General features: G+C 34.7%; 1 protein-coding gene across 1 annotated transcript in view; it reads right to left on the bottom strand.

Moving 5' to 3' along the window:
• MYCBP2 (MYC binding protein 2) overlaps nucleotides 1-24428 on the bottom strand; it is a 180510-nt gene that overhangs the window by 77914 nt on the left and 78168 nt on the right. Inside the window, exons 21-40 of the mRNA XM_065678093.1 lie at nucleotides 23509-23626; nucleotides 22946-23150; nucleotides 22369-22522; nucleotides 20297-20469; nucleotides 19091-19216; nucleotides 18851-18978; nucleotides 17050-17141; nucleotides 15883-16017; nucleotides 15720-15803; nucleotides 14337-14433; nucleotides 12306-12498; nucleotides 11315-11589; nucleotides 10194-10415; nucleotides 8378-8569; nucleotides 7811-8017; nucleotides 6911-7042; nucleotides 6194-6372; nucleotides 3190-3332; nucleotides 2203-2303; nucleotides 803-1021 (exon numbers count right to left, since the gene is read on the bottom strand). Of these exons, the coding sequence (XP_065534165.1) occupies nucleotides 803-1021; nucleotides 2203-2303; nucleotides 3190-3332; nucleotides 6194-6372; nucleotides 6911-7042; nucleotides 7811-8017; nucleotides 8378-8569; nucleotides 10194-10415; nucleotides 11315-11589; nucleotides 12306-12498; nucleotides 14337-14433; nucleotides 15720-15803; nucleotides 15883-16017; nucleotides 17050-17141; nucleotides 18851-18978; nucleotides 19091-19216; nucleotides 20297-20469; nucleotides 22369-22522; nucleotides 22946-23150; nucleotides 23509-23626 (3175 nt within the window). The remainder of the gene's footprint in view (nucleotides 1-802; nucleotides 1022-2202; nucleotides 2304-3189; nucleotides 3333-6193; nucleotides 6373-6910; nucleotides 7043-7810; nucleotides 8018-8377; nucleotides 8570-10193; nucleotides 10416-11314; nucleotides 11590-12305; nucleotides 12499-14336; nucleotides 14434-15719; nucleotides 15804-15882; nucleotides 16018-17049; nucleotides 17142-18850; nucleotides 18979-19090; nucleotides 19217-20296; nucleotides 20470-22368; nucleotides 22523-22945; nucleotides 23151-23508; nucleotides 23627-24428) is intronic.

The raw sequence follows: 24428 nt of genomic DNA, 5'->3' as shown, positions 1-24428 counted from the left end.
AGAACCAAGTGGAATAGTAATTAATGAACTCATCCAGCTCTCTATTCCACGTTTGGTGCCCCATGATTCACAGTCATGGAATCAATGTGACTGCAGAACTCACTATTTCAAGAACTGAAACATGAGATTTCTCTCTCAGGCAAGTAATTTATGCCTCAGCCCTTAACTAGAAAAAACACCCTTTCACTATTGACCTTGAGGAAAACCTAGTTTTATTGCAATAGTCACGGATGTAAGGTGAAATGCATCCTACTCAGAGTGATTTAACACATTTAAAGACTTCAGAGACTTCTGCAATGCCAGGTCACAGTCCAAGTCAAAGTAATTAATGAAAAATTAAAATTGGCAGACCAAAACCAGCCAGCATAGCGATCCCTACACTATAATTAATTTGATTTGAATTGACAGTAAGTATTTTTACAAAGCATTTTTTTATCATTAGGTAAGAAAGTCTGAGATATGATTACATAATGTGTACATAAAGACTTCCAACTTCTACAGTCTGTACAGTTAGAGCAAAGAAACTGTACATGACAGTAGCAAAATCTAAGACTTTAACCCTAGATACCTGCATTAGGGGGTCAACACTATACTTGTTTCCACTCCAGTTTCCATTATACTTACCGGACGGAGTTTTCTCCAGAAAGCAGTACAGTAATTGTATGTAAAACTGTCTCTGACAGTAGACAATATGAATTATCATCCATGGCAACAATTTTTCAGAGAGCAAACATTGACAAAACAAAACCCACATGTCGAAATCTCTTAAGAAACTGCATAAACACTTGGAAATGGTGCTCACCTTATAGTGCGTAACACAGGCAGGTTTATAAGGATGCTCACTTTCTACAACAGCATAATGATTGGAGGTAGTACAAGCTGAAAGCCCTTGCTCTGGTTGGTTTCCGGTAGTGCTGTCTGTGGACTGATTTGGGTTAAAAGCTGGAGGAGCATATTTCTGATTCAGAACTGCCACAGAAGGAAGCAACTGTTGTACTAGGCCAAAGACCTCAACAGCAACCTGTAACAAAACACCACAAGTAAGTATTACTTGCGACTGGGTAAAAACAATACTCACAAACACATTTCTCTACAATGGTTGTTTTGGATATTCTCAGAATATCACTACTACTACAATTCATTCAGTCATTTTCCAGTTCTGCATCTACACAATCCTGACAGAAAAAGCATCACTACATTAATCCCAATTACTCCTCTTGGAGACTTGCCAAAGCTGAAACAAAAATCTGTACACAGCTGCAAGATACCTTCAACTAAAAAGCTGTTAACACTAACAAACAATAAGCATGAGCTGACAGAAAGCAAATACCATACTGAAGTCATAGTCCAGTTATATTTTGTTTTATAATGACATTAATATTGTTTTCCAAATACTCAACATACTTTAATGCAGGTAGCATTAAGCACTGCATTACTCTGTGTAATCTTCATGATATTTTAAAGGAAAAGAACACTTCTAAAGCAAAACACTTGGTTCTAAACACAGTTCATCACAGTAACAAGTTAACTTTGAAACTATATTTAATTAAATGAATCTGCTAGATCTTACGTAGCCACTCCTCTTTTCTCACACTTTAAAGAGAAGTAAAAAAAGAGCACACAGTAAACGAAAAAGTAGTAAAAGGCAACAGTGTCTACTAGCTAAGTTTACTTGTAAATCTAGTAACAGATTTGAAGAGTGCTCCAGACTAGGCACATGGAAGAATGCTAAGCCACTGAAAAGTACGGTTATTTTTTATTTATAGCTGACATCTTCCCATCTCTAAATTTGACAGAAATAATCTTAATTTAAGGAATGGCTACCACTGCTTTGGATGTTTACCGTAAAGATAAGAATTTACATAATATGAGAAACATTTCATCGCACCAATATTCATCAATGAGTAACAAATACAGATCCTTCTAGTTTCTTGTCTTTTTCTACTGTTAAAGCCCATAATCTTTCCCTCTGCTTCCTTAAGATATTTATTTCATCATGTCTTCAATTTAAGTTTTTTAAAAGTAACTTTTAAAACTTGATTATGTTACTAAAATTCTTGACTCTGGAAAATTCATGAGTCGCATGGTCAAATATAAACCACTACTTTATAAAATCATAAGAAATCAAGATGCTCAGATTTTCAGAGTAAACCTTGTGTAACATTCTTTAATTTCTTCAGTAATTTCTTTTGAGGAGCGTACCTTGGGAATAGCTGCTGCTACTGGTCCTATGTAGGCTATTATGAGGGGAAGCAGCATTGAAAACAGACTGGAAGAGCTGAGTAGTTCTGGAATGTCTTCAGCTAAACAAAGATAATTACAATGCAGGTATTATTAACAGATGTACCATGATTCAAAATACATTTCTGTAGTTTGATTTCTGTAAGTTATACTTCACGCTTCTACATTGGCTTTTACTTCAAATTATTTTAATTCTAGGCCCTGTCAAATTTTAAACCTGCAAATTTCACCTGAAAGAAACGTCATTATGTACAGTTTTCTGCTTAAAAATTTTCTCCTCTTAAGAGCATAATTTTATTGCATTCTTTACCATTTTGTGAAGCTGTGCACTTACTTTCTATGGTACAAAATCTAGCACAACAAGCTCTTCCCAGCCCTCCAAATCGATTTCTATAGCACTAGAGAATATTCTGCACATTTTGAATAAAATGGCTGAAGACAATAGCTTAAAAACATTCAGGTTTAAGGCTAATGCCTACATTTCTCAAAATGGATGATTAAGTGCTTGTAAATGCACTACATTGACCAGTTTTCCTGATTACCACCAATGTGCAAAACATGCAACAAAATCTGGAACTTATCCATCACAGCGTATCATACAGTCATAGAATGATTTGGATTGGAAGGGACTTTAAAGATCATCTAGTATACTGTGTATCTTTTGCAAATACAGAATCGTACCAGCTTTAATATGATACTTGCTAAATTGATGTGCAAAAATTATAGGAGGTATCTGCCTATGATATCTCAAATGTAACTAAATGACTTAGAAAGTTACAGTTTGATACCTACAGCAATGAAAGGTTAGAAAAACATTCTTTGGAAAGCAAAGAGAGATATCACCATTTTTGTATCACTGATACAAAACTGATTCTACTATTATCTCTTGCTATCAAAGAAAGAAGCTTTGAAAAGCCAATTCTGAAAGTCAATTTTCAAAAGCCTTACCATCTACAGCAAGAGCCCTGTGCAACAGGTCCTTGGCTGCCCGTACAACAGCACTCACGACAGAAAGAGCCCGGCTACAATTTTTATCTTCTTCATTAGCTTTGTTCAACAGCTGTGATTGCAGATCTCCATCATACTCACTCCTGGATGGTGGATTAAAGTAAGTTCACAAAATACAAAATCATATTAAAAAAAACTGTGCCTGACTGATTTTTGGCATAGAATAAGTAAAACAATTTATGATGAAGTAGTAAAGGAAACAAAGAAACCACAGAGGATATTTGGAGGCAATGCCTCAGTTTTAGCCCTCTGCAATCTTTTCATTTGGCAGAAAATATCAAAAGCATTTTTCTGAACTGTTTCTTTTGACTAGATGCCTTTCAGAGCACAGAAATATATTAATTGCTGTGCTCTTCCAAGCCCAACCACCCATCTTGATGAAAACAGAATACTACTAAATGCATCACAGAAACGAGTACAACTATTTCAACAGATACTTCTGCAGTAACATAACTGGGGAAAAGATTCTCCTTCCATATTCTAAAGATTAATTTTGATTTTGAAATACAACCGTAGACTTATCCATAACAAACAGGTTTTTTTCTTTGGAATCCACTCTATGTCAAATTAGGTTCTCATAAACAACATTATCCATAAAATTATTTCAATAAGGTATACAGAAGATCTGGTTTGATTACTTTTTCAAAGCAGTCAAATGATAATTGCAAACTAGTTTAAGCCTTCAATATGATAGTGATTAAGCCTTGCCATAGACAACCAAAACCTCTCAATCAACACATGAAACAAAACTTCCCATTGTCTTGTAGATTTCCTGTGTTTGTCAAAAAAAAAAAAATCTGATCTTTCACAATACGATTCCAGAATATTAAGATCCCAGGGCTTGCACGCCAGAATGCTCAAAAACTTTACTTGGAGCAGTTCTGTACACAAAAAGGATACCTGTCTTTCTCCATGACTTAAATTAGCCACTCTGACAAAAAAGCTTTTTTTTTTTTCATTGTTTTTTTGTCAGTGTGTCCTAGAGCTGTAGTTTTGCTCAAGTCTTTTTAATTTATTAGTGACTGAGAGTGGGTACAATTCTAACTGGGTTCGTTTCCAACAAATCCTTCTAAAGCATTTCTGCCATTACCAGAACTGTGTTAACACACTCCTTTTGGTATGAACTTTTGTGGCATTTGCATAAGCAGCAATTCTACCTGTATTAGAGCATCCTTAAAAAATAATTAAAAAATCAAGTGTGACTCTTACAAGCTGTGTTCTATAATAGTTGAGTGAACATTTGTTCCTTCCCTACAAACAAACCAAAACCTCAAATCATCATATATCAATCTGGGAATCCTCAAACTAAGTCCATGACTATAGTCACACATCAGGTAATATTTAAGTTTCTGTTGTCCAAGCAAACTTCAAAAGACAGGCAGCAGTATGCAAATTTTCCAAACAGAACTTAATTTATTTTGTAACGGCTCTTAGTTCTGCTATTATGGTCCTTCAAAAGCTTCTCAGAATTTTATCACAGTTGAAACAAAAAAACCTGAGACTGTTCTGAAGAAAGCACTTCAGTGTGGGTTTTTTGCCATATGTTAGCTTATTTTTAAGTTAGAGTGCCTTGAAGCTTCCATTTACTGAAGTTTTCTGTCCTTTTCTGAAATCAAAGTAATTGTTATTTCTCCTTTATTTCCACTTTTGCTTATATAAAAGCATATATATTCTAGGAGTGTGAATAAATGTTTTGTCTTTTTTCTTCCTTCTTACATAATATGATACTTCATAATTATGAATCTTCATAATAAAATTACTCAAAATGCTGGGGGAATTCCCTAAACATAGGTGTCCAAGCTTCAAGGAGACCAAATCAACAGAAGTATGATATACACCACTGCAATTCCATTCTTTCATAATCAATTACTGTTATTACTGACAGGATGGATCTTTGAGTACAGCCAATCTCACGTTTTAGAAGTGCAGAACTATCTTTTATCTTCAAATAGACCCACTACTACTGTTTTGTTGGGAATTTTATTTCTTCATATTTTATCTTCTTTAACACTTTAAGAGCAACATGTTATTGTGATTTAGTCCAAAATATGCCACTTGTTGCGGCATCTTTTCATCTTTTATTAGGTATGTACATCTCACACATAATAAAATAGCAAAGTAAATTACTATTTCTTACTCCTTTGTTCCTTGGACCTACTGTTGATTAGCCTTTTATGACAAAAATTGAGATTTGAGAAAAAGATGTGACACCTTTTTTTTTCTGTAGACATAGTAGTAATTCATATATTCAGGTGCTGACATATTTTGAAAATCATGTCTTCATGCATATCAATGTACGTACGCACATCAAAAATTAAAGTAATGCTTTCTGCAAAAGCATTACCTTAAGTGAATTCCTACTATTATCCTGAAAGATTAAATTAAAGCTTTCCTGCAGGACAGTCAGATGTTTCAGTTTATCTTTTTCAGGCTGTTGCAATTTCTCTCCCTACAACTTTGGACAGTTCCTACATAAACAGACCGTGCTTCATTACATAATGCAATCCTTTCTAGAAACAGAGGAAGGAACTAAATGAAATCAGAGAGACATATATTCCAGCAAGTAGGCTCTCAAAAATCTCATGGGTTATAGAAAAACATACAAGATTGAAGTGGTGCATCTTACCAGTTCCCCATACCACAGCTTTAAAGCAGTAGACAATGGACCTTATAAGAGAGGTCAACCATCAAATTATTTGCCAAGTCAAAAAAAAAAGAGGATCTAAAACAAGACTGGAAGAAGCACCAGTAAAACTGCTGTTGCAAAAACTGTCAAGTCTGAAACTACATAGGAAGAACACAGTACTACTGTTAACGAAACTCTTTCCTCAGACACACTCTAGATGTATTTCTTTCTGTTACTTCTCAAAAACATATGTGGTATAATTGCACTACAATGGTTTTATTTACTTTTCTTAGAAAAGGATTATGACAACACACAAACCTGTAATAAAGAATCTGTGGAATTTGTCCTCGTGTTTGGTTTGTGCCATTACTGCTCAGACTACATGTACTAAATGTAAATGTTACACCATCTGGACACTGAACTGTGGTCATTCCTCCATCTCCGTTGGCAGTCCGGCTTCCATAATTCCTCAAGCGAACTGCATATTTCACATTTTCCTTAAAAAGGAGAGCAAAAAATAGTACTGATTATACAACAAGTTAGACTTCATGGTATTGTGAAAGCTATTATTTTATATTAATACTGAAGAGCCTGAAAAGTCCTTCAAAACACTACGAATGAAATTAACTGGGAAAGATCCAGCATTTAACAAAAGTCAAAGCTGTTCTTTGTTCCCCAACAATGGGCCATAACATTAGTAAAATATTACTCCTAATTACTTGAAAAGTGACCAGGTATCCAAGAAAGTGAGCCACCAAATTGCATGCAAAAAAGTTGCACATTCAAGAATATTCTGGAATTACTAAGCAGTTGCAATCTATCTTATACTATTATTAAAATTGAGATTTAATTTCTGTTTGCTGTTAAAATTTAAAAGAATTTGAACTTTTCAGTTAGAGTAAACCAGAGACTTGATAAAGCAAACGTGTCAAGAGCAAATGTATACACAAACCCCCAAAGTTACGTTGAACATTCTGATTTTTGTCATCTAGAGAAGTCATATGAAACCTATAGATGTGCACTTCTTTTATTTACCTTCAGTGGCACAACTTTGTCAAGTCTGATTTCAGCTATGTCACTGGGAGAATCATCTGTGGTGTAAGTTCCTTTAACCAACTCTAAAGATGTCCATCTGTGTGAATGAGTCGAATCTCCAGTATGATCACTCTGATTCAAAAAAACAATACTTTTATAATGTAAATATATGACATATTTATGCAATTGTGCATGTTTTCTTGCATAAATTGTTACATACATCATTACAAATACACCAAAGCTGAAAAAGCTGTTCAGAATCAAAAGTAAAGCCCTTCTGCTAAAAAGGAAATTACTGAGCAAAGGATTTTTATTAATTTCCCATAGCAACCTATGCTTGCCCTCTAGAAGAGGTTAGAACAATCAGTTAAATTGAACAGGTGAGGTGTAAAAGAACAGATGTTTTTCTTTATTACAAGAACACACAATACAGTTTTATGCTACTTCTAAGAGAACCCACACAAAACACCTGTAGCTACAGCCTGACCATGTTAGTAGCAACCCCTTTCTTCAGCTGTTGGTTTATATTGTTTTAAATTGGTCCCCTTTATTTCTTAATTTTCTTGGCAGCTGATACTAATTTACGTTTAGCTCCAGGAAGTGAAAGACCCACTATACTTCAAATATTATTTGTCATAAATTAAGATTTTGAGACCATAATAAGGATAATCTATAATCAGGATAATCATAATCTATAAGGTGGCTACTGGATATGGTATGTAGCTAGCAATATCACAAAAACCACCACCACAGGCAAACAAAAAACCCCTACTACCAGTGTACCGTTTCACTGGCTAGACTGTAAAGTAATGTAATAATATAGTCTTACTTTCTAAAACATATTACAAAAAACTCTGAGGTTACTTCTGTTCAAACTGATTTTGCAAATGCAGTACTTACATCATCAACTAATACTTCCAACTCATATTCATGAATTCCTCCTCCACCATAAACAGAAAATCCTACTACAACTACACCAGGTTTATCGACGGAGAAACATATTGCATCAGGGGATCCATTTCCAGTATTCCAGCTTCTTCCCTGACTTGTTTTAGTGAATCGGTTTGGCGTGGACTTCACAGAATGGAGAGAATTCAGCCCATCAACCTGTACAACGTTAGAAGCAAGCACCAGAAAAAAATTACATGCTAAACATTAACTTTAATAAAGTGAACTAAACTATGAGATTTTCAACTGGGCAAATTTTAAAAGTCAACTGACAAAACATAGAAGATGCCACTAATAGGGCTTCTATTCAATACTGACTAAAAAGAAAATGTAATCTCTGGCAACTGCGAATTAAATTAGGAATAGTTAAGAATGCGATTTCTATTTTTTTTTTTAAGAATTTAAATATATATTTTATAGGCTGAATTAGCAGCTATAAAATTTCTGTCACAGTGTGTATCACATTCATAATATACTTGTCCTGAAAGACTTCTAGTCATGATTTCATAGAATCTTTACCTCAGATCCTAATGCTGATGCTGTGAGCTCACTCACAATACTAGCAAGCAACCCACAGGTATTAGAAACCAGATGTGAAGAGAAAAGTTCATTTTCTCTTCTAAGGCTGTTCCGTACTGGTAGAACAACAATGACCAACATCTTTTCCAGCACTTCCCGAAAGCTTGTCATCCCTGAAACATTTTCTTCACTCTGCATTATGAAGAGAAAAATGACAAATTACATCATACTTACAACGTTCTTTAAACAAAACAAAACATTGATTTTCACATATTATATGCGTCAGACAACTGAGAAATCAGTGATCTCTTAAAAACATGAAATTGCCTAGAGGGTAAAAAAAAGAATTAATTCTCAAAGCTATTAGAGAACCTATTTCTTTGTCAACAAATAAATAGCTACCTTTGCTCTTGTGAGACCTCACTTGGAGTACTGTGTAAGGCTCTGGTGTCCTCAACATAAAAAGGACATGGAACTGTTGGAACAAGTCCAGAGAAGGGCCACGAGGATGATCAGGGGACTGGAGCACCTCCCCTATGAAGAGAGGTTGAGAAAGTTGGGCTGTCCAGCCTGGACAAGAGAAAGCTGCATGGAGACCTCACAGCAGCCTTCCAGTATCTGAAGAGGGCCTGCAAGGATGCTGGGAAGGGACTCTTCATTAGGGACTGTAGTGACAGGACAAGGGGTAACGGGTTAAAACTTAAAAGTTTAGATTGGATATAAGGAAGAAGTTCTTTACTGTAAGGGTGGTGAGGCACTGGAATGGGTTGCTCAGGGAAGTTGTGAATGCTCCATCCCTGGCAGTGTTCAAGGCCAGGATGGACAGAGCCTTGGGTGACATGGTTTAGTGTGAGGTGTCCCTGCCCATGGCGGGGGGTTAGAAACTGATGATCTTAAGGTCCTTTCCAACCCTATTCTATGATTCTATAGAATTCTTCATGTCAATGTCCTCCCCAGTGTCTCAAAATAAACTCAGAAGCTTTTGGCTTTGATGTTAGCAATGAGACTCTTCTATGCAAACAGGTAGAATAAAACCTATGGTGGGATGATTATAAAAACAACTGTTCTTTACTGAAGACTATGAAAAAATTCTAAGCTTAGGCATCTACTGTTATCTTCTACCTAGCTATAACACCCAGTATTTTTTTGAAACATTTACCCATACTGACAGTCATTCCCAATAAGGAATATTTACCTTTCATGAATAACTTATAATTTTGTAAGATCTTACCCCTCTTGTCTCCCAAAGTAAAGAATACTATTTAGTAGTCCCATACCTTTTATTATCTTCTTTACCCTTTTATTCCTGTAAATCTATTCTGAAATAATAGAACTGCAATACTATGACATTTGGGAGCCCAAAGGTTTAATAACCTTTGATAGAACTATATGAACTGGCCTTCTTTTGTCTACCTGCTTGCTGACTCCTTTAAAAAATCCAATTTGAGACATGACTCTATTACCAAAGATGTGTTGACTCTTCCTAAAAACAATGAATCTACCCATATGTTAATTCTTGTGACTATGAAAAGAGCTAAAAATTGTTGCAGAAAACACTCTGCAATGGAAAGCAACTCCAAACTGTATTGCTACCAATTCAATATGCTCAGACATTCTCCAAACAAGAAATAACTGGAGTACTTCCAAAAGATGAAATTTGGACAAAATAATAGGTTTCTAAAACAGGATTTCTAGAAAAAAAAAAAAAGCTCAGACAAATTCAACTACATCCTTATAAAGCTAAAACTTCGGCTTACATAACTGGGTTTTGTTGCAAAGTAAAACAAGTCATTAAATTTTTAGAATATATCCTAACCTGACTAAGTTTTTCCATGTGTGCAACCAGAAGAGGAAAACGATGGGCCAGAGCAGAGTCATTCTCAGTGCTGACTTGTTTAACCATTGAACGCAGCAATGCCTCTCCATCATAAGCAATTGGAAAGATAGAGGTCAGCTTTACTGAAGTATGGCAGAGAGCAGACATAACTGCAGCAAGAAGCCGGCTACTGGAGGTTTTGAAGTTTGCTTCCTGGATGTCCTAAAAACATAAACAGACATTAATAGAATGGTACCATTGCATTCCAAATAAATGATGAAGAAACTACTTTTGAAACGAACTTTCCAGTTCAATCATAAGAATAATTTAGAGAAAGCATTTCATATACTGATAGCTTTCCTGTTAATTTTACAGTATCTTCTCTCATGAGCTTCCACTGACATCTTTCAAATTGGAGTAATTAAAATTTGCTGGTTGACATGTTTTAAAATAATAAACCAATTTAAAATTACTTTTGAAATTATGACACCCTTTGTATACAAAGCATGTATTTTAAATAATTTAATTAGAATAATGTATTAAAGAACTGATTCTTCATTGAATTTTTATGTTAAATTAATTTCCATACAAATTGGAAAGGAAATTGTTTACATCTCACTTGAATCAACGCAAGCAAGCAACTACACTGTTTGAACAAGGACTGTCCATTCACACTAAGCAAGACACTGAAAACATAAAAGTTGTTGATTGCAGAATAATACTGTCAGCTTCTCATATACCTTGCTGTATCAGAACACTATTGTTAACACTTAGCAATGAGAAATTATTCAACTATTAGTAATGTGTATAAAAAATGCCACATGTATGCTCCTAAGCAACATGCAGCAAGAGTAATCACATACAAGGCATGGTCTCAACACCGAAAAAGCAGGTGAAAACAGTTACCAGCACCACAAATTTTCTTCAGTGTCCCAGAGAGAATTTTACTGCTAATGGAGACAGAAGTTCCTAAGCTCCTGTTGAACTTGTATACAACAGAATTTGAACTGCAAACTAGAACAAACACTGAAAAAAAAAAAAGGCTTTAAATACTGCTTGGCTTCTCTGTATACTAAAGGGAAAGCTAAGCTGTAGTATTTATTTATGCCATTTTAATGTACCTGGTCCAAACAATTCAACAAGTCACAAAGACATGCCCACTGGAGAGCTGGTGTTGGATAAAATGAATGAAAACAAGCTGTGAATGTGTTATGACATTCCTGAAGAACAGCTTCTAAAAGAGTGAGAGGCTGACTGAGGTATCCTTGTGGATCATTGTCCAGCTTCACCATGCAATGATCAACTCCTTCAGATAAAATTTTTCTCAGCAAGGTCCTTGTTTTTCCAATGCAATCTGCTAATTTGCTCGTTTCTTCTACCACTGCCTTAGCTGTAGCTAGAAGGTTAGACAAAGAGGAGCATTAGAAGTAAAATAAACGAAACATTTTCACACTAAAATGTACACTTTACATGCAGATAAACCAACTAGAATTTAGCAACACTGATAAAGCTATATTCAGTGAAACTAATTTCAGAAGGAAAACAATGAAGGGTGTTAAACTACATCACAGAAACCTGAACATCAGAAACTTCCAATTTTTCGGTCTTTCAGAATCACAGAACGGTGTCCCACAGGCAGGGACACCTTCCTCTAGGCCAGATTGCTCAAAGCCCCATCCCACTTGGTCTTACATAAGCACTGTTAACCTACAGGCATGAAAAACAGATACTGCCCTCAAATTCAAATTGTGCTCACCAGCAAAGCAACTACTAAGTACAAAAACAAACAAACAAAAAACCACTAAAAAAACCCAAAGCCCGAAATAGCCCAAAAAAACCTCAACTGTCAAGCCAAAAAAGAAATTAACTTTTAAATATACAAAAGTTAGTGTAAACATCTGGTGTTGGATGCTTAATTATGCAGATTATTGCAAGTGTCCCATTTCTGACAGCAAGTCTCTTAATTGCTCCAATAAAACCATCTGTACAGGCAATTTCAGCTGATAACATACCCTACATGAATACTTACATCAAATTTTGAACCTTCTGTAGATTATTTGCTGATAAATATGAAACAGGCAAATTAAGAGGATGTTGTGGTTTAAAGAATACCTGATATTGGATATATTTCACAGGTGTAGACCCTCAGCAATCTCAGGCAGCAAGTGCCCACAAAACGCAACCTTTCTAAATCCAAAAGAGTAGCAGTGTATTGGAATCCTTTAAGTCCCCGAAGTTCTTCAACTCCCAGCACCAGTGTTGTCCAGCTCCAGTGAAGAATGCTCAATAAAGATTCAAAGCATTCCTACTCAGGTTATGAAAAACAGAAAAGACAGATTTTGTGTTAAAAACAAAACCTGAATTTTCAGCATCAGTGTAAGATGAGAAGCAAATAGCATTTATATCCATGTTTATTATGGAAACATATTTATGTCTCTACACATGTACTGTACAACACACAAATCCTCTCTGCTTGAGAATAAAGAGCACTGCCAGTGTAGGGAAGGTTGCACTGTTAATAGCATACTAAAAGCAATTTATATCATATCTGTTATGTATGTTATTTGTGTGTGGAAGTCTCCCAGTTATTTAAGATCTAGCAATTGTTTGTATTCACCTGTAATAGAGATTCTTCAATATATTCTACTTGCTTCGTCTACATATGAATAGTGTAATACTCACTTTTAACAATGTATTTTTGTCATAGCCGCAAAGACTTATCAGGCCTGTCTCTTTGTCTTTATAAACAGTTAGCATTTGCAGGGTCATGGGAACTATATCACATATACAGTACTTGAAAGTTCAACAGAAGCACATGATAGTCCACAAAAACTCAAGGACTTAAAAAGTTTTGTTCTTCCAAAAACTGTTTTCTAGTATTATTAAGTATGGTTGATAGTTTCATAAAGTTGTACCTCAGAAGGCAAACTACAAGTATTTGGTATTGAATACTTTCAAGTATTTCAAGCTGCAGCAATCAAGTTAATTGTTCAAAAGTTAATTATAAAATATCTAATGCTTCAGAAAGCCAAAACTCTCCTCTTATCCCAAGTCAGACCATGAGGGATAACAGCAGTAAACTAGTGAAGAGGAAGGATGTAATATGAAGAATTAAAAGTAGTAAGAATTCATAGCTTAGTGCATTTTTTTAAGCAAACATATATTAAGAGTATCTATTATTGTGCCAATAAAATTATTACTAAAAATGCAAATCATGTAGATAATATATTTGTAAAAGAAACCTGAACAGAAGGTAATTCTGATAATTAGAAAATACTGAAGAAACAGAGAATACATAAATGAAAGCAAGGGTGATAAGAAAACTGGACTCTGTGTGGCCATATGGAAGCACTAACTTCAATAATATAACTATCTGTGGAGAATACCGACAGTACTGTAATACAGTATAAAATATAAACCAGGATGGAACTGAAAAAAATCATTGCTTGTAACACATAAGCAAGGGACCATACTTTAAAAAACACAGCGCTTGAATTTGCCTTGTCCTGCATGCTAATACTGCATTTCAATTAATGCAGTATTTCTCACTATTTGACTAACCTCCTTGTATGTGAAGAACTGCAGATTATCTTCTATTAATAGTTGCAGTTCACTGTGCCTATTAATACTCTTTTCCTCAGCATATGGAAGTTAAATTGAATGCTATCTGATCCTCAGTGTACACTGGAATGCATCCAAGAGGAAGACAAATCTCACCAATGACAGTAATTTAAAAGCCATGGAAGACAGAATATAGTAAAGCTCCCTCAAAGCTCAAAACCACATGCTAATATTAATTGATTGGCAGGGAGTAAGGCTTGTACACTGACTACAACCAGCAAGTATGAACCCCCAAATCTAAGTAGGCTCAACCTTGTAAAACAAGTGTATTTCTAGGCTCTTACCCTCAGGTCAATACAAAGCTTAAGTTAACATCTGAAATATTCAGGAAAAGTTAAAAAAAGACAATGGTATAAATATACAAAATTGAGATATAAGATACATATATATTTCAGTTTAACTAACTTCTGCTTGATAAAGCAGACACAAAAATATCATTAGTTATTTCCACATTTATATCTTCCTGTTTTCCAAGTATGAATGAAGTTGCAGGGAACACAGAAGATTTTTGATAATACTCACCACTGAGACAGTTCTGGCAAAAGATCTCTTTAAAATATGCACAGGTTCGCTGGTTTGCTGTTTTCCTTTAGATGCACTGCCATCACTTGTTGGCAACCTGGAAGAATAATTTAAAGAACTGACTTGGAAGTCTCCACTTTTTACTTATAGCAGTTCTTACTGTTTGTATTATTCAAGTGGAAAAGAACTGGAAGAAACTTTATAGGTAATTAACAAAAAATATTCAATTTCAGCATAACTTCTCCCAGTTCCTAATCATTCTAGAACAGTAATGAAATATCTAAAATTCTGTTCAATTGTCAGGATTATGACAACCAATAATAAAGTTCAGATTTAATTACACATGAAATTATTACGAGTATTTACTTGTAATAAGATGACATTTTTAAGACTAGAAACATTATTCCTTTAAAGAACAGTAGTTTTGTGGAGGTAAAATATATATGGAGATACAAAAAATACAGACTACACTTATCACTACAGAACTTCCCCTTTTGTGCCAGGCATGGTTCTTCAGCCATATCCTTCCTTCAGAGGCACCTACTGCCATCTATCCATGGAAATCACTCAAATGATAATAGGTTATGCCAGGACTTTAAGTACACCAGTCAAAATGAAGCTTTGCTCTAGAGAGATGGAGGACTATGGACACGAAGCTTACCGGCCAAAGCAAGCTGCTCTGATAAGAGGCTCTGAAAAGGACATGCTTACAAAGGACGTAGCAAAAGAACTGCTATGAAGAAATTCCAAGCTTCAGAATTAATGTGGGAGCAGATGGCTACATCTCTCTCTCTCTGTCTATATATATATATATGCATAAAATACAAAATTACGGTTTGTATATATCTGAGGAAGTCTGAAAAATATACCAGCAATACAGCAAAAGAGCTCTGGCTTTTGAAAACAGAGCTACGTAACATTTAACATGAGAATAGTAAGTTTATGGTAACTTGTTGTAAAGGACAATTAGATGTTCCTTTGCTTCTTTGGATTGTTTTTTTGCAGGATGGAGGGTTGGTGTTCATTAAGTTCATCTGTTTGATACTATACTGCTCCTAAACTAAGGCCTACTAAATAGAATACTTCCTAACTAGTAAAAAAATGAAGCATATTAGGTGAAACCATGAGGCTCTACAGAACTAAATGAAAGTCTCAGAACATAATATACGAAAAATGGCTGCAAGAAAAACGGCAAAGAAACAAATGTTGTTATAATTGGTTTATTATATTTCTCAAAGAGACTAAATTTTCCTCATATTTTTCAGATACTGATTTCTATAGCCTAATACTGTAATAATTTCATGAAACATACACTTACTTTAACCATGCTTCTATTTAAAAAACATGCCAATAAATTGTTCTAAATAGATATCCAAATGTTACCTGTATAGTAACTGTGGGATCTGCCCTGCATTAACATCTGTACCATTATTTGATTTCTTGGAACTTTTAAACTGAAATACAACACTGAAAGAGAAATAATCCAATTATTAGTCCAGTCATATTAGAATCTCCTTTTGCATTAAAAAAAATAAAAAAAATATACCCATCATCTGTAGTAATAGAGGCCTGTCCATGAGATCCACAGTCACTGCTGGGTCCTGACACTCTTGCCCAGGCGACATACCACCAGCCAGCTTGTAGGAGTACTGGTTCATCAAACATCATTGCATACTTCTCTCTGGGGTAAAGAGATTTTGAAAAAGATACACATGAATTAGCTTTCAAATTAATCTTTAATGAATTCCACCCTGCCTCTAAAAAAAAATTAAGAATTAATGGAATTTAGTTAGTAATGTCAATTATCTATTAATATGCAGAAAGTAAAAATATTTCATTGAAAAATACTTTAGTAATTAAAAAAATTAATCAGAAGGACCTACAAATGCCTAAATCTAGCTTGACCTTGCATTTTGAAACAATCAGATATCAAATGCCAAGTAAAGATTGAGTTAAATTAACACACACAAGCGTAATTACATTTAATACATGATACTGCAAATAAAATATTAATTATAAAATATTATTTATATTATTTTAATTCAATTCCATAAAGTTTCTGTAAATGACAAGAGCTTATATGTGAATTCTTAGGAAATACACATGAATATTTAAGAAAGTATATATTTAAGAGTATTGATACGTAAGAATTAAACCTAAAAGAAATAGTCATGGATGACTTGAGTATTAAATTATTTCATAACAGGGAATGGAAAAGCAGCTAAAACATGGCTAATCCCATCCATATGCACAAAATCTTTCAAACAATAACTGCTTATATTCTAATGAGCTGAAGCACAATAATTCTTCTTTTGGTTATGATAATTTCACACTGCAGTAAGTTTAATGATGAACTCTTTAATGACAACACCTGTTTATGCTTGAAAGCATTTTTTTGATAGAAACATTCAAAAGAGCTGCTGCAACATCTTGTCTTCTCATCACAGGAATATGTGATTTGACTTTGATTTATACAAGAACAAGTGAGAAATGATTTCGCCTTCTTTTAATTTAGTGCCAGAGTGGTCTGGTGAGGTATTTGGTGTTTTACTGCTTCAGCCAATACACTTTGTGTGGAAGTTTTACATCACCTGTTACAAACTTCTAATAATGCAGATCATCTCTGATATTTAAAGTGATTTTAAAATGTGCATAAATAGAGTAAAAATAAAGATCAAGAAGTAGGTAGCCACAGGTAAGAAAAACATCTTACCTAGCAGCACAATCATACGCTAACACATCTGTTTCAGCAAGAAGGTCTCCATCAGTCTCATGGTCTCCCCCATCTGGACCCAATTCAAACAACTAGTGGAGTAAGAAGAAAAGGTAAAAATATGTCTTAGGTGTTATAAACCTTATAATACCACTTTTTCCTGTCTGGCATTCTGGAAACTGTCTACTTCTACTCCTTCTCCCCAAAAGTAATTGTCAGTTACTATCACTGACAGAACTGTGATTCACACAAATTCCCATCTGGAAATCAGGATTTTTTACTATCATTAACTGTCAAAAACCAGCAACTGACACTGACACCACGCCCCCCCCCGCCAACCTTATGCCCAGATATATCCTCTTAAGTGGAGAAACTCCACTTGCAGGCAGGTCAAACAGAGCATTCAAGGCAAAGATGTGTAGAAGGTGCAGACTTTTGTCATAGACTGAAATGCACTGAAGATCTACCCAACTTCTCTGGAAAAGGAGAGCTTGACTGTGTAGCAGAGCTAGTCAACAGTGTCATAAACGGTGGCTAGGACAAAAGATGACACCTTTTGTAAAATAACTTGGGTTTCTTGGTCAAAAATAATTTTCCCAGTTTGAGAAGTTTGAAAAAGGACGATGACACATGACTTCCCTTGCAAACACCTATTTAACACACAGTTTATCCGCAGTATGACTGGCAATTCTTATTTTGGCTAAAAGGTAATCCTAGAAAACCAAAAACAAATTGAGAAAGTATTACTAGTGTGCTTTCACAGGCTTATTACCTCCAGTATATAAACACTAGTCATGGGTCTTTTTTTTCTTTTTTTGGTAAAGTTTCTTGGATTTCCTTATTCATTGCAGTATTTAATCACTGTGTTAAACTAGAATAAAGTACAGCTACTTATTTTGGACCTCCTGTTGACTTATGCAAATGCTACTGCTAAGCATATGCCATCTATTTCCCTAAAACAAACCTGAATACCTAGTCATCTGAAAATGAAAAAAACTCAACAACCCACTAAATGTCAACTAGCAACAAAAATGTATTCTGAATATATAAATCAGATATAAATCTCAGATATTTGATCCTTCCCTCACATTATGTTTCACGGAGTTTCTGAAATCCTTATTAAATGCTGGAACAGAAATTACTCATTGGAAACCAGAGCTCTGTCATCACACTGTGTGTTTATGTGAGCTTTTTTTATACAAAGTCAGGTTGGTTTGTTTAAGTCAGCACACATGCTCCAGCCCTAATCATTCTTACATTTGGCACAAACCAGAGTTAAGTATCTTTGGTGCCATTCACTCTCAGTTAAATAATCCCAGCTAAGAAGTTACAGATAAGCACTCTTTTCCTGGTGTTGAGAAGCAGTCCCTCATGCTAGTTAGAACCAGACGCAATTCTAACTTGAAGCCCACAACACCAATTTTTTTGCAGGTGGACCTCCGAGCTTTGTATAAATAGGTCACAGAACCTTTTAACCCACTACCACATCTGCTCAAGACACCTGTAAAATGGCATAGCGTTTAGCCAAGGCAAGACTGGGCCAATTCTTGACAAGTAAGAGGATTCTCAGATGTCTATTTCTCAGATGTCTAATTCTCAGATGTTTATTTCAACCACCTTACCTGCATAAATTTCATTACTTCTCACTGAAAACCTGTGTTCTAATTCTATTACAAGTGCTTTTAATATACAGCAAACCACTAATTCATCAAGAAATAAAATTAAATCAGGTTTTGGTTGGCATTTCTAAAGTTCTGATTTTGACACATAACATTGTTTACAATCAAACTAAAAAGCTTACCTTTATTTTAGCGGTGTATTCACCCCGACCTCCAAACAGACCAAGACCACCTAACAAAATATCTGTATCAGCACAGAAACGGATAGCTTCTACTGAGTGGGCTGAATAACCCCAGCCTCCTCCATGACCTGCAGGAAAAAAAAAAAAAAAAAAAAAAGAGCAAAAATACAGTTAATCTTTCTCAGGCTTTCATTCTGCAAGCTGACTGGCTTGAGCTACGAAATTATACTGTGTACATACTTTCAAATCTGTTAACAACGCTGTAGTCTTCTTTAGAATAAACTTTCATTACTGCTTGAGTCTCTTCTTCCATATTTGCTACACCCATTTTTAAGTCCTGCATAGCAGCCAAAGTATCAAGACAACCTAAAAGAAAACAAAACCAAAAAGAAGTCAAAATTTCTCACTGTTGATTATAATAGCAAAATGGAAATAACCAAACATACGCTACCAAACATCATTATAGCTTCAATTAGGTCAAGGGTCACTGCTGTAGAATCTCAAGGTTCACTACTGAAGATCAATTTCATTTAAATTACTCATTTTCCAGAATAAGCAAGTAATGTGATTAAATCTACTTTGCAACTTTTACAATGGTAAATAAATTACCAGCAACACTTTAACTTTTTTTTTCCTTTTTAGATTTCCCATATTACCAAAAAAAGAGTTGAAGTAGTAACAATTATGGGCAGATTTGAATGTCCCTGCCCATAACAAGTGGGGTTGGAACTAGATGATCTTTAAGGTCCCTTTGAACCCAAACCATTCTATGATCCTAATATCCCATATCTCACACACACTGAAGGAGGCAACACAAGGGACAGATCCCTCATCACAATCAGTGAGCAAGTGACCCAGAATGACTTCCAAAGCTGTGCTTTGAAGCACTGTGTATGTTACATATGGCCAGTTTTCACATTAATATCATGGGATTATTTTTGTTTTGTTAGGCCTTTTAGACTACTAAAGGAAATCATATTAATGTTAGTGCCCCATTATACAAAATTAACAAGAGTAAATTCTCATTTCGGGTACTGCATTTACTTTAAAAAAAAATTAGCTTATTTAAGAGCACTTCTTTCCTGTCTCTTGGAAGCTCCAGGTTAATTTATCAGCATTGACTTGACTCTGCAGACAGTCAAAAAACCCCAATCATCTAACAAGTCAAAAAACCCCAATCATCTCTTGCTGACCTCTAATAGCAGCTTCCATCAGAACTCTAAACCCCTCTAGCGCCATTAAGATAGCAGAAGATAACTATTTTGATTAAAAATAATGCATAGCAGCCAGACCATAAGTGTTAAAGAGCAATGGTGAAAGATTACAAAGTAAGATTTTAACTCAAAAAAGAGAGTCAGAAAGCAGTTAGATTAGGATTCATGTGTACATTAAGGAATGTTTCTTTATTTCATCTAAGCTTCTGACTTATCAACTATAAATGTATACCTAGAATGTGCAAAGCTGCATGAGATCTTGTGGTTAGAGCTTTAGAACCAGTTGGTAGGGCAAGTTCTGGACTCAAAATACTACACCGGGATTGCATGTCTGGAGCTGAGGGAAGTCTGGAATCCGCAACTACTGCATTGTAACTCCACAGTTCCCTAGCATTTGGTCGAAACCTAGAGCAAGGCAAAATAGAGTTAAAAAAAAAGCCTTTCACCTACAAAAAAAATTAAAAATCTAACTGATAATTAAATTTTGTAAGCTATTTAATGTAAAACGTAAATCATTGCAACACATATAAACTTTACTAGCACAACACACTAGGAAATGGAAAGACAAAACATTTTTACTGTACTTCAAGTCAAAATAGTATTATGAGCTTACAAGTTTCAGAAAATGTTAGATACTTTTCAAAGCTAATATTAATATGGTGTAATCTATTAAGAAGCATGAATTAACTAGCAAATTACTAGATATAATGGGAGGTATGCTCAAAAATTAAAAAGATGCCAACTTTAAGTGAAATGGTTATCTTCAAATAAGAGTAAAAACATCTTGAGAAATCCAGTATATTTTGTTTGGGCTTTTTTAAATGGATAACATCACTTCATAAGATTACAAGGGATTATAGAAAAGGGCAGCATAAACAAGGAACTACAAAGACTTTCTGTATTATAATTAACGTGAAGAAATTAAGATTAACATAGATTAACAGGGAAAAAAAGAAAAAAAAAGAAAAAAGTTTGTCATTGATGTCACTGTGTAAAAGGAAGAAACAAAACCCGTGGGAATGTTCTGAATAAGCACAAAAAGAATTTTCATTTGGCACGTTTTTCTAAATTGGGTTAAAATGATCTAACTAACGGAGAAAGAAACGGTTTTGATGAAAAATATTATAGGAAACTATATGTACTCAGGATTTCAACAAGTTAGCAATGTGCAAGTTTATACATACAGACCTACAAAATTATTTAACCACTCACATTTCACTACTACCTGGAGAAGGTTATAAAGAAAATCTTTAAAATCTACATAATCAAGAATGCCGTCCCTCTGCACAGAGAAACACAATTTAAAAAGGCACGAATAAAAACGTCCAGGAATAATTAATATACCAGATACTTCACTACTGAAGGGCATATTTATTAGTGTCTCTCTTCTTTGTCTGTTTTAATATTTTCTATTACATAAGAATGGAATTCTGGATGAATGCATCCAAAGTAGGATGTAAGTAGCCTACAGACACAATGATCTATTAAGGATCTGACCCTACATGACACTATAATTTTCAGATGAATACAAACCAGCTGTCTCTCTCCTTTATTCTGTGATTATTTTTGATTTTCCTAAGTCTTCAAACAGTTTAAACGTAACTCATCACCTGCACTTGGACAAAAGTCAATTTTTTCTCCCAATATGTGGCTAACACAGCTTTTAAATCATTATAAAAGAATTGGATGTTACAATTCTGTTTTGGAACAAGCACTTTTGATCTATGCCTGCTCAAAGACCCCACTGAAAGCAATCACCCCGAAGACTGTGAAATAAGTACAAATCAGAATTTGAATGTCTAAGCCATCTAAATAAGTATTTTTATATGTTGATCTCCCAAAATGTCATAACTGCAAAGAATACAATTACTCTACCCCTTCTCCTATTAAGTCTGAACCAATAATACCAGACAGAAGGAGGAAGATTTAAGGCTGTGGAAGCTGGGTATGGCAAGAAAATTATTCAGTGAAGTGTTAAGCATATGGAAGCAAATAAAGGAAGAGTGAAAACAGTAAATAAGCTGAAGAGATTGGAGTTCTCCGAACATCATGAGACCGAAAAAAAATGATGTAAAAAAAAAAAAAAAATTAAAAAAGGAAAAAAAAAATCAGACAAGAGATGTTTGTTTCTGGCCTACCTGAACAAATCATCCAGAAAAAAAAAAAAAGTGAGAAAAGATACATGGAAGACCAAATACTGTTCTTCATTTTCTAGGGAAATGAGCATAATCAATCTCCAGCCTCCCAAAATATTTTAAATAGGATTTCTATACTACAGCTTTAATAGCTATAATCCACACTTGCCTCCAAATAACATCATAGACAGGATCCAGACACACACCAGAACCCTGAAGGTCTTCCTGCTCAGAATCATTAAATGTTTTACAACTGCCATCTACTTTATTTATCAGAAGACATTTGAAAGGAGGAGGTTCTGATATTGAAGCTGGTACCAAACCTAGATCAGGGAGCAAAAAGAGCAGAAAAACATGATGATTCCCCTCATTATGTGGCATTATTCTCCAATGAGAGCCAAAACACCCCACAGTAACCACTATTAGAACGAAAATTAACTCTATCCCAGCTGAAACCAGGACAAGCGTTAGTGTAGCAGGGAAGAATAGATATACTGCTACTGCAAAAAATAAACCACAGTAAGAATTAAATGCAAGAAAAGATTAGATTTTTACATTCTTATTTTTAATAAAATTAATTTCTAAAGGAACTAGGACCACCATGTGCAGTATAACTAGACAGCCAAAATATTTTAATTCCCTCCATTCACATTTTTGACCTGTTGCTCCTCCACTGTTCACAGGACTGACGCTATTTTTTCCTCTAATACTTCCATAAACATTTAAATATATGGAAGAGTTCTTGCCTATTATATGCCTGCTTGCAAATATCTCTGATGTAGCGAGCACATGAGAATTAATGAGAGCTTCATCGATCCTGAGAAAAGTCTGGTCTCCACTTGCTCCAATCCATGTTGCTTTGCGTCCATACTTGGAGCCTATATTAGGCATAGGTGCTGGTTTTGCATTCCAGTAAGGCATATCCAGAATTGGTCTACCAAGCTGACCTTTCTATAGAGAGAATACAGAATTAGTATGTAACACTAAGAGTAAGTCTCAAAGATTAACAAGTTACTTTGACAGTTACAATATAGAAAAGTAGTAATCTGGAAGAGATATCTTACCACAAGATTACCTTCACAAAGTAATGGCTACTCTAAGTGAAGCACTACACATTTAAATACAAGGAATAAGTTATAACCACAAAAAATGTTAAAGGCCACATTTTAAAACATGACAGACACAGAAGACATGCAGAAGACATAAGCAGTTCTGTAAGAACAAGTATGAACAGTTTTGAAAAAAACCCAAAACAAACCAACTTTAAATACTAGCATATTCCCATGAGTAAGTATTATTATTTCCTTACTGAGAAACTTCCAAATGTGAAAACCTGGCCATCCATTAGGAGAATAGCTGTATGGTTGCTCCCAGCAGTAACTTGTGTACTAGGACCCGGTAATGCCTGCACCAAAGTGGGACATCCTCTATATCAAAATATATGAATTCTGTATTAATATATGTTTATGCAACATTTAATACATACATTAGTATTATAAGGATTTCATTCACGTGAAATGTATTCACTATGTTCACATACTACATGGAATCAGAGTCAATCAACAGCTTACATATTAAAGAAACAGTGGTTTTAAAACACTGTACCAGATACTTAAGTTTATGCCATCTTGTAACGAGGAAGTGGATCAAGTACACTCTCTCTTCAGCTAAACTCAAATTAGCATAGAATAAAACCAGTTAATATATAGTTGTAGGATTCCATTAATATTACTGTAGTTATATACATGTGTGTGTATACATATGAAATATATTGCAATGAACTGCAGCAGTAAAAAAATTCTTTTGTGAGGATGCTGATGAAACACTTAAAAAACCCCCCAATCTACATTATGAAGAATCAAAAGCCTTATGCAGTTAGTACACCAGTACAATTACCAGAAGCAGCATTTATATAGCCTTCCTGAGATCACTTTCTAGGGAACTATAAAAGAAAGAGGACTACCCACCTTATCAGCTTTCTAATGAATTATTATAATGTGATAGTGTGTTATTCTCCATTTCTAATGGAGAATAACGCATTCAAAACCTGCTCTCCATTAAAATCACAGACTCAAGAAAGAACAAACCTCTCCAAATGGTTTTCCAGAAAGATCTGAAAAAGTCTAATCCATGTGCCTCCCAGGTATAAGAAAATAAATCTCCTATTCCAGTAAAAATAATGGGAAAAAAACCCAACAGGATGATCAAAAAGCAAAGAAAGAAAACCTG

This window comes from Lathamus discolor, chromosome 4 (genome assembly GCF_037157495.1).
Source record: "Lathamus discolor isolate bLatDis1 chromosome 4, bLatDis1.hap1, whole genome shotgun sequence".
In the NCBI taxonomy this organism is placed as follows: domain Eukaryota; kingdom Metazoa; phylum Chordata; class Aves; order Psittaciformes; family Psittacidae; genus Lathamus; species Lathamus discolor.
This window is presented reverse-complemented; position numbering and strand designations above follow the sequence as displayed.